Consider the following 10,788-nt stretch of genomic DNA (forward strand, 5'->3'; position numbering starts at 1 on the left):
GGTACTGAGCACATCAAGTCTACATTTTTTTATACACATAAATATAATAAACTGTTTATAAAAAGTTTACAAAAATAGCTTAACCCTTCTCGTAGACATGCAAAGAGTCCCACATTACATGTACGAGTGGTCTTCTTAACTCATACATTCCATTTAGCGAGTTAGACTACATCATGTTTCCTGTTGCTCCGTTTTGTTCCTAAGTGGAACAGTCATATCCTCACTAGTTTCCTGGAAAGAAACATATCACGGTGAGCAGGGAGAAATTTCAGCCAGTATGTTATGTGAGAAAAGCTAGGTATGAAGCTCTCTTGGATCCTGCTTCTCGCTGTGTGGCTCGGATTTGCACCCATGTATCGTGGGAATAAGCCCGGCTGCTACCCAACTGGGAACTGCTACACAATTATTATCACTGAACTGACATTTAACAATGCAAGTCAGAGCTGTGGGCCAAAAGGATCTCTCACTACCATGAAAAGCGAGCAGGAAAAGAGAGAAATATTGCAGTTTGCCACTCAATTTCAAAATCGGAGAAATGCCAGTGAATTCTGGATTGGACTTTACCAGCCAGAGAAAACCTGCATTGTGAAAGACAAAAACCTTTACGGCTTTATCTGGATTTCCGGAGAAGAAGAAACTCAGGTCAGTGAATGGGATAAAATTCCTAAAAAAACATGTACCACAAAGAAGAGATGCGTCATTCTACAAAGCAGATGGAGTTCCACCAATTCTGGATTTGGGAACATGACATGGTTTTGGAAAAATGACAAATGTAGCAGGAGGCTTCCCTCAATTTGTCGCTTTCCTTCAGACTTCACTCCAACAGAAGATTTTCTTTCTACTGCACCTACAACCCAACCTATGGAGCTCACATCCTTCCAGACCCAAACAACAGAGATGATTCCTCCTGCAATTAATGTGCTATGCCGAGAATTCAGAGACAACGAGACCATTACATGTGAGGTGGAGAATATTCCATATTCATGCAATGACACCCACTGCTTTTGTGGGCAGATGGATGATAAGGGAGGAGATTACAATCTGAGAATCTGCCAAGAAAACACAAATGAAAGCTGCCTAGATCAGTGTGTAAGATCTAGTAATATCTCATGTGTCTGTGGGGACCATCAAACTTCTTGTGACCGAGCAGAATGCACAATTAATACCTCCATTACGGCAATGTCAACAAGTCCAGTGGTCCATGTTGCCACCAGTTCACCATTCTATGATGATGACAACTTGTTTGAGAATCTGGTTATTCCTTTAATTCTGGGATTGGTGGCTTTAGGGATATTAATAATGCTTGTATGGGGTGGAGTACAAATGTGCGTGAGAAAGAAGAAGCCCAAGAGGAAAAAATCTATAATTCCCGTGGCAGAGCCCGAGGCCAGTGATACAGACTCCACTGATAACTCCAGTGATGAAGAAGGAGACTCACAGGACATGGCGGAGATGGCATGATGCTGGCACATTTTACTTTACTGCCAGTGCATTGGAGAACTAGGAACAGACGGTTAAAAAAAATCTTATGGACAATGGGGAAAAAAGTAACTAAGTTGATGGAAAAATAAAAATCAGTTTGGTGACTACCTGCTTGGGGGTGTACAATTGTGTACAATGCAAGAAGCAAGAACATTTTCTTCCCATTTTCTGCAGGTTGTATGGACACATCATGTGGTTTTCTAGTGCTATGTGTTTTGTTTGCTATTAGATGCATTTGCTACTGTTAAATCCCATTTATCTTCTGGCTAGTGGTACATAAAGGCAAACAATTTTCAAAAGCTCTGAATACATTTTGATTATTTTTTAATATTAGAAAAATCATGATTTACTTTTCCAAAAAAAAGTGCTACACATGTCATAAGTTCTTTTTAGTATTGCAGCTCAGTTAAAGGGGGCTGAACTACAATACCAGACTTAGTCCATGGACAAGGGTATCACTGGAAAACAGTGTTCAGTCAGAGACATTTGTTCTTGTTTTTATAGACTTCAATAATCTGTAAAAATACAAGTGCTTCAAAGTTTTTTTACCCACTACATTTTTTTTTATCTTAAAATGACCCTGTGGGGGTATTAAAATAAAGACTATAGTCAACTATCAGACCCCAGCTTCTTTGTCTCCAGCATCCCCAGTCAGTCTCCTCGGTTCCTCTTCCAGCCGGAGACATCACGTGACCACTGCAGCCAATCATATTATATCCTCAGCTGGAAGAGGAAGTTTAGAGACTGGCGGGTGACACAGGCAACACTGTTGAGGAGTGGAGGAGGTTAGGTAAAGGGTGTATAGGTTTTGGTTGTTTTAATACTGTTATGGGCCCTTTTTTAATAAAATAAAATATAGTGGGCAATTCCTGTATTGTTTTGATGTGTTAATTGCTGTATTTTAATGCCCAGAGCAGGTGGATAAGCCTGAGATTAGGACATACTTCATGAACTATTCATTTTATGCATCCTATGGATCTGTAGGTAATAAAAATGTAATAATGCTTTTAAACCTGTTGGAAAATGAGTGGGTTTCTCTACTGGGGATTACAGTGTTAGGAGTTTATGAATGTCTATATTCACATTTGGTAGCCAGCCGTAGCAGCGGACAGACCAGCCTCCTGATTATTCCAAGCTTGCTCTCTATGGACTTGCCCCAGGTATGAATATCCTACAGCTGTTTGTAGAGAGGAAATGGGTAGAAATTAAGAACGCTGATCTCCCTGCTGTTACGATGGTATATCAGTAAGTTTCTTCACTGAGTCACGTTAATTTAAAACAGGCAGTACTGAACCATGATATGGAAAATAATGAGATATCCAAAAATATTGGTTAACAGATTGTAAATTATTTTTCTTTATGAATAAAAATGGTCATTAATTAAAAAAGGACATTACTTTTTTAGTATGAATGATTGGATATAGATAAGTTAGTGACAAAGAATGTATAATTGGTGGAAAAAGGTTGAATTTGATGTAATTGAGTCTTTTTTTCACCCTATGTAACTATATATCCAGCCTAGGGAATTCCTTGCAAGTTAGAAAGCATGAATATCTATATTAGTGCAAGGTATTGGAAAGTATCTACGGCATTAATGAATAAAGACATAAAGCTGAGTGACAATGGAAATAAATGGCCATAGCTACCTTTATTAATTACAGCATGTATAAAACACACCATTAGTTTCCTGAGGAGATTCTGGATGGCCCACTAACACTGGACGGTATCAAATACAAGCAGCTCCAAATCGGGGATGATAACCGGTCATGGTACTGTCCATACAACAAAGTCCTGTTCCTCAAGAACCGTTCCAGTGAGAGCTAACCAAATTTAGTAATATAGGGTCACCACCGAAGTGACCCCCCGCCCCAATAACCAAGGCCATCCCTGACCTCCTAACCTCCGACTGCTATGACAGTTTTAGCAAAAGAAAATCTGCTGCAACACCGCAATTTGTTCGAAACCAACCAAACATAAAAAAAGGGAAGGGATGTTCACTGTGTCCGAATCCTAAATGGCAGCCTTTGGTCCATGGATCCTCCTCTTCTTATAAAGGTTCCCTAAAAAAACCTCACCTCCACATAACAAATTACCCAAAAATAATCCCACCCCATGTGACCTAGCCTCTAACCCATGCTCTCTAAAGGACCCTCTGTTGGACGTGCAGAACCAACAATTAACCCCCTCCTAACCTCCTCCTTCCAAATACCTGTCATGTCCGGGCTTAGATTAGCTGCGCCAGTTCCAGCCCTATCTGATGCACAATACCGGCTCTGATACATTGGAGCAGACTAACAAAGCAGGAGAGATGTCATGTATTTAGCTTACAGAGGGATTGTTCTGACTGTATAATATTGTAGTAAGCTCTCAGCTAAGAGCATGACTAGCTCTCCAAGACTTTTCAGCCTTTACTTACAGCAAACAAAAGTTGTAAAAAGGGCCAAATATTGAAAAAGCAAATTAGTTGTATAACCTTCTGTGTTACAACCAGGGGTGGATTAAGGGTAGTCAGGGCCCTGGGCTGTTCAGACACTGTGGGCCCCCCCGGTCATGTGACGGGGGTCATGTGACGGGGGTCATGTGACGGGGTCATGATATACCTGAATCAGATTATTCCAGAAAAATGGCCGGGCCCTACTCTACTGTAATGTATTAAATATTTGTTAAAATATGCAATACAATTTAGGTATATTTTGATTTATTTTTCAATTTTTAAAATGACCAATATCACATACAAGGAACAAATACCACTGCACCATGACCAGACCACAAATTACAACCACAGTGATCGAATAATATCACATACAAGGAACAAATACCAATGCACCATGTCAAGACCACATGTTACCGCCACTTGGTGACCAAATAGCACATACAAGGGACAAATACCCCAACACCATTTCCAGACCACATATTACCACCACATAGTGACTGAATACTACAATACTGATCAATAATAATAATAATAAAAAACACAATACTATCACCATAAGTGCCAGTATTCACAGGAGATCTGTACTTAGTATGCAGTGTCTGTGTAGAGGTAATACAGAGATCACTGGTGGTATTATACACAGGAGCTCTGTATATAATGTATAGGTAATACAGTGATCACTGGTGACATTGTACACAGGACCTCTGTATATAGTATACAGTGTATAGTGTCAGTGTATAGGTAACCCTGACTCACCAGTGACGTCTCTAGGTGAAGTCCTTCATCTTTCATCCAGCACAGACCGCCATCATTTCTTCCAGCCAGGACTCGTTTCTGCAGGAAATAACACAGTTATCTCAAGCTCCGCTTGCAGAACACATTACTTAATTTTTCACAACTTCTACATTACACCACATGAAGAAAAAAAGGCGATTTAGTGTCACTCTACACAGTAACAGGACCGCCCCCCCATTTACAACAGTGTCCTCAAAAAATAAAATAAATACATCACTGCAGTAATAATATCCCTTAATTAGCCCCTATGGTAATAATATTCCCCATCCTGGCCCCGTTTATCTCATTCCTGGCTCCAGCCATATGTTCTCGCATCCTGCCCTCATGAGTATCCATTCTACCCCATATGATCTCCCCATCCTGCCCCATCTGTCTCCATCGTATCCATCCTGCTCCATGATGCATTCCTGCCCCATGTCTTTCATTCTGCCCCGTGTCTCCAATCATGCCCCGTATCTACATTCTGCCCATGCCTCCAGTCCTGCCCCCAGTGTGTTCAGCAATGCCCCCAGTGTGTCCAGCAATCTGCCCCAGTGTGTCCAGCATTGTCCCCAGTGTGACCAGCAATCTGCCCCAGTATGTCCAGCATATTGCCCTAGTGTCCAGCATATTACCCCCAGTGTATACAGCAATCTGCCCCAGTATGTCCAGCATAGCCCCAGACACTGTGTCCAGCAATCTGCCCGTGTGTCCTGCATTGCCTCCAGTGTGTCCAGCAATCTGCCCAGTGTGTCCAGCATTGCCCCCAGACAGTGTGTCCAGCAATCTGCCCCATTGTGACTAGCATTGCCCCCAGTGTGTCCAGCAATCTGCCCCAGTGTGTCCAGCATATTACCCCCAGTGTGTCCAGCAATCTGCCCCAGAGTGTCCAGCATTGCCCCCAGACAGTGTGTCCAGCAATCTGCCCCAGTGTGACTAGCATTGCCCCCAGTGTGTCCAGCAATCTGCCCCAGTGTGTCCAGCATATTACCCCCAGTTTTCCAGCAATCTTCCCCAGTATGTCCAGCATTGCCCCCAGACAGTGTGTCCAGCAATCTGCCCCAGTGTGTCCAGCACTGCCCCCAGTGTGTCCAGAAATCTGCCCCAGTGTGTCCAGTATTGCCCCCAGACAGTGTGTCCAGCAATCTGCCTCAGTGTGTCCAGCATATTGCCCCAGTGTCCAGCATATTACCCCCAGTGTGTCCAGCAATCTGCCCCAGTGTGTCCAGCATTGCCCCAGACAGTGTGTCCAGCAATCTGCCCCAGTGTGACTAGCATTGCCCCCAGTGTGTCCAACAATCTGCCCCAGTGTGTCCAGCATTGCCCCCAGTATGTCCAGAAATCTGCCCCAGTATGTCCAGCATTGCCCCCATACAGTGTGTCCAGCAATCTGCCCCAGTGTGTCCAGCATTGCCCCGAGTGTGTCCAGCAATCTGCCCCAGTGTGTCCAGCAATGCCCCCAGTGTGTCCAGAAATCTGCCCCAGTGTGTCCAGTATTGCCCCCAGACAGTGTGTCCAGCAATCTGCCTCAGTATGTCCAGCATATTGCCCCAGTGTCCAGCATATTACCCCCCAGTGTGTCCAGCAATCTGCCCCAGTGTGTCCAGTATTGCCCCCAGACAGTGTGTCCAGCAATCTGCCTCAGTATGTCCAGCATATTGCCCCAGTGTCCAGCATATTACCCCCAGTGTGTCCAGCAATCTGCCCCAGTGTGTCCAGCATTGCCCCAGACAGTGTGTCCAACATATTGCCCCAGTGTCCAGCATATTACCCCAAGTGTGTCCAGCAATCTGCCCCAGTGTGTCCAGCATTGCCCCCAGTGTGTCCAGCAATCTGCCCCAGTGTGTCCAGCATTGCCCCCAGTGTGTCCAGCAATCTGCCCCAGTGTGTCCAGCATTGCCCCCAGTGTGTCCAGCAATCTGCCCCAGTGTGTCCAGCATATTACCCCCAGTGTGTCCAGCATATTACCCCCAGTGTTTCCAGCAATCTGCCCCAGTATGTCCAGCATATTGCCCCAGTGTCCAGCATATTACCCCCAGTGTGTCCAGCAATCTACCCCAGTATGTCCAGCATATTGCCCCAGTGTCCAGCATATTACCCCAAGTGTGTCCAGCAATCTGCCCCAGTATGTCCAGCATTGCCCCAGATAGTGTGTCCAGAAATCTGCCCCAGTGTGTCCAGCATTGCCCCCAGTGTGTCCAGCAATCTGCCCCAGTGTGTCCAGCATTGCCACCAGTGTGTCCAGAAATCTGCCCCAGTGTGTCCATCATTGCCCCCAGATAGTGTGTCCACCAGCAATCTGCCCCAATGTGTCCAGCATTGCCCCCAGTGTGTCCAGCAATCTGCCCCAGTGTGTCCAGCATTGCCCCCAGACAGTGTGTCCAGCAATCTGCCCCAGTGTGACTAGCATTGCCCCCAGTGTGTCCAGCAATCTGCCCCAGTGTGTCCAGCGTTGCCCCAGTGTGTCCAGCAATCTGCCCCAGTATGTCCATCATTGCCCCCAGTTAGTGTGTCCAGCAATCTGCCCCAGTGTGTCCAGCATTGTCCCCAGTGTGACCAGCAATCTGCCCCAGTATGTCCAGCATATTGCCCTAGTGTCCAGCATATTACCCCCAGTGTGTACAGCAATCTGCCCCAGTATGTCCAGCATTGCCCCAAGACAGTGTGTCCAGCAATCTGCCCCAGTGTGTCCAGCATTGCCGCCAGTGTGTCCAGCAATCTGCCCCAGTGTGTCCAGCATTGCCCCCAGTGTGTCCAGCAATCTGCCCCAGTGTGTCCAGCATATTACCCCCGGTGTGTCCAGCATATTACCCCCAGTGTGTCCAGCAATCTGCCCCAGTATGTCCAGCATATTGCCCCAGTGTCCAGCATATTGCCCCCAGTGTGTCCAGCAATCTTCCCCAGTATGTCAAGCATATTGCCCCAGTGTCCAGCATATTACCCCCAGTGTGTCCAGCAATCTGCCCCAGTATGTCCAGCATTGCCCCCAGATAGTGTGTCCAGAAATCTGCCCCAGTGTGTCCAGCATTGCCCCCAGTGTGTCCAGCAATCTGCCCCAGTGTGTCCAGCATTGCCCCCAGTGTGTCCAGAAATCTGCCCCTGTGTGTCCAGCATTGCCCCCAGACAGTGTGTCCACAAGCAATCTGCCCCAGTGTGTCCAGCATTGCCCCCAGTGTGTCCAGCAATCTGCCCCAGTGTGTCCAGCATTGCCCCCAGTGTGTCCAGCAATCTGCCTCAGTGTGTCCAGCATATTACCCCCAGTGTGTCCAGCATATTACCCCCAGTGTGTCCAGCAATCTGCCCCAGTATGTCCAGCATATTGCCCCAGTGTCCAGCATATTACCCCCAGTGTGTCCAGCAATCTACCCCAGTATGTCCAGCATATTGCCCCAGTGTCCAGCATATTACCCCCAGTGTGTCCAGCAATCTGCCCCAGTATGTCCAGCATTGCCCCCCAGATAGTGTGTCCAGAAATCTTCCCCAGTGTGTCCAGCAATCTGCCCCAGTGTGTCCAGCATTGCCGCCAGTGTGTCCAGCAATCTGCCCCAGTGTGTCCAGCAGTGCCCCCAGTGTGTCCAGCAATCTGCCCCAGTGTGTCCAGCATATTACCCCCGGTGTGTCCAGCATATTACCCCCAGTGTGTCCAGCAATCTGCCCCAGTATGTCCAGCATATTGCCCCAGTGTCCAGCATATTGCCCCCAGTGTGTCCAGCAATCTTCCCCAGTATGTCAAGCATATTGCCCCAGTGTCCAGCATATTACCCCCAGTGTGTCCAGCAATCTGCCCCAGTATGTCCAGCATTGCCCCCAGATAGTGTGTCCAGAAATCTGCCCCAGTGTGTCCAGCATTGCCCCCAATGTGTCCAGCAATCTGCCCCTGTGTGTCCAGCATTGCCCCCAGTGTGTCCAGAAATCTGCCCCTGTGTGTCCAGCATTGCCCCCAGACAGTGTGTCCACAAGCAATCTGCCCCAGTGTGTCCAGCATTGCCCCCAGTGTGTCCAGCAATCTGCCCCAGTGTGTCCAGCATTGCCCCCAGTGTGTCCAGCAATCTGCCCCAGTGTGTCCAGCATATTACCCCCAGTGTGTCCAGCAATCTGCCCCAGAGTGTCCAGCATTGCCCCCAGACAGTGTGTCCAGCAATCTGCCCCAGTGTGACTAGCATTGCCCCCAGTGTGTCCAGAAATCTGCCCCAGAGTGTCCAGCATTGCCCCCAGACAGTGTGTCCAGCAATCTGCCCCAGTGTGACTAGCATTGCCCCCAGTGTGTCCAGCAATCTGCCTCAGTGTGTCCAGCATATTACCCCCAGTGTGTCCAGCATATTACCCCCAGTGTGTCCAGCAATCTGCCCCAGTATGTCCAGCATATTGCCCCAGTGTCCAGCATATTACCCCCAGTGTGTCCAGCAATCTACCCCAGTATGTCCAGCATATTGCCCCAGTGTCCAGCATATTACCCCCAGTGTGTCCAGCAATCTGCCCCAGTATGTCCAGCATTGCCCCCCAGATAGTGTGTCCAGAAATCTTCCCCAGTGTGTCCAGCATTGCCCCCAGTGTGTCCAGCAATCTGCCCCAGTGTGTCCAGCATTGCCCCCAGTGTGTCCAGAAATCTGCCCCAGTGTGTCCAGCATTGCCCCCAGACAGTGTGTCCACCAGCAATCTGCCCCAGTGTGTCCAGCATTGCCCCCAGTGTGTCCAGCAATCTGCCCCAGTGTATCCAGCATTGCCCCAAGACAGTGTGTCCAGAAATCTGCCCCAGTGTGTCCAGCATTGCCCCCAGACAGTGTGTCCACCAGCAATCTGCCCCAGTGTGTCCAGCATATTGCCCACAGACAGTATCCAGCATTCTGGCCCGCCCGGACCCCCTGGATTGCCGTTGGCAAAAAAAAAAAAAAGAGTTCTCCTCTCCTGACCTGTGCACTCCAGCGGCGAGCTCCCTCCAGCAACGCGCACTCGCCAACAACAGACAATGACGTCAGATGCCGGCGACGTGTGCACCGCACCTGCGGCCGACTTCAGTTACCTGCCTCCAATTTGCTGGCGGCTGTTGTTAACTATTGACGTTCGCGCGTGCCCGCACGTCAATAGGTGAATCTGCCGCAGCGCCGGTAGGGGCCCGGTGAGCAGACAAGACTGGGCCTGATGTGGGCCCCCTCTGCCCACCCGGCCAATATGCCAGTCAGGGCAGTAATGCCCGGAGGTGGCGGGCAATCTGAGCGATAGCCCAGGGTCCCCCCACACCACATTGCCCTGGGCTACCACCCAGATTGACCCTATTATAATCTGCCCCTGGTTACAACCATTAAATGAGTTCTGTATCCCTAGAATACGGCATCTATGCCATGGCATAGCTTGAACTTTGTGGGCCCCAATGCAAAAGCTCCAATGGGCCAGAACTATCATAGATCTTTAACAAATATGCCAAGGGCGATGGAAGTATCCTGCGCTGCTGAACAGATGACAAGCAAAGATGAACTAAAGGAATGCTGGATTCATGTCAATGCATTTCTGAGGCATGCCGACTCCTTCTTCAGGACAACCACAACCGTTTTTCATCTGCGGATGTCCTGATGTAATCTATTGAGCAGCGCGGGATATTTCCATCTCCCTTGGCATATTCCTTACACAATTTCCATGGAAGCTGCTGCAGCTGGATCTTATGATTATTAGTAGGGTTGAGCGAAACGGGTCGAACATTTTCAAAAGTCGCCGACTTTTGGCTAAGTCGGGGTTTCATGAAACCCGATCCGACCCCTGTGCGGGGTCGGCCATGCGGTACGCGACTTTCGCGCCAAAGTCGCGTTTCAATGACGCGAAAAGCGCCATTTCTCAGCCAATGAAGGTAAACGCAGAGTGTGGGCAGCGTGATGACATAGGTCCTGGTCCCCACCATCTTAGAGAAGGGCATTGCAGTGATTGGCTTGCTGTCTGCAACGTCACAGGGGCTATAAAGAGGCGTTCCCGCCGACCGCCATCTTACTGCTGCTGATCTGAGCTTAGGGAGAGGTTGCTGCCGCTTTGTCAGAAGCAGGGATAGCGTTAGGCAGGGTCCATTAACCACAAAACCGCTTGTGCTGCAGCGATTTGCACTGTCCAACACC

At 48.4% G+C, this 10,788-nt stretch overlaps 1 protein-coding gene across 1 annotated transcript; it reads left to right on the top strand.

The window, feature by feature from the left end:
- The first annotated feature begins 253 nt into the window (after nucleotides 1-253).
- On the top strand, nucleotides 254-2,870 carry LOC138643114 (complement component C1q receptor-like). Its single transcript, XM_069731870.1, has one exon. It carries the CDS (start codon nucleotides 301-303, stop codon nucleotides 1,459-1,461), a length of 1,161 nt encoding a protein of 386 aa, XP_069587971.1. The 5' UTR covers nucleotides 254-300; the 3' UTR covers nucleotides 1,462-2,870.
- Nucleotides 2,871-10,788: the final 7,918 nt, after the last annotated feature.

This window comes from Ranitomeya imitator, chromosome 1 (genome assembly GCF_032444005.1).
Source record: "Ranitomeya imitator isolate aRanImi1 chromosome 1, aRanImi1.pri, whole genome shotgun sequence".
Classification (NCBI taxonomy): Eukaryota; Metazoa; Chordata; class Amphibia; order Anura; family Dendrobatidae; genus Ranitomeya; species Ranitomeya imitator.

Coding starts and splice junctions, on each gene's coding strand:
- LOC138643114 (XM_069731870.1), top strand. CDS start 301: ATGAAGCTCTCTTGGATCCTGCTTCTCGCTGTGTGGCTCGGATTTGCA.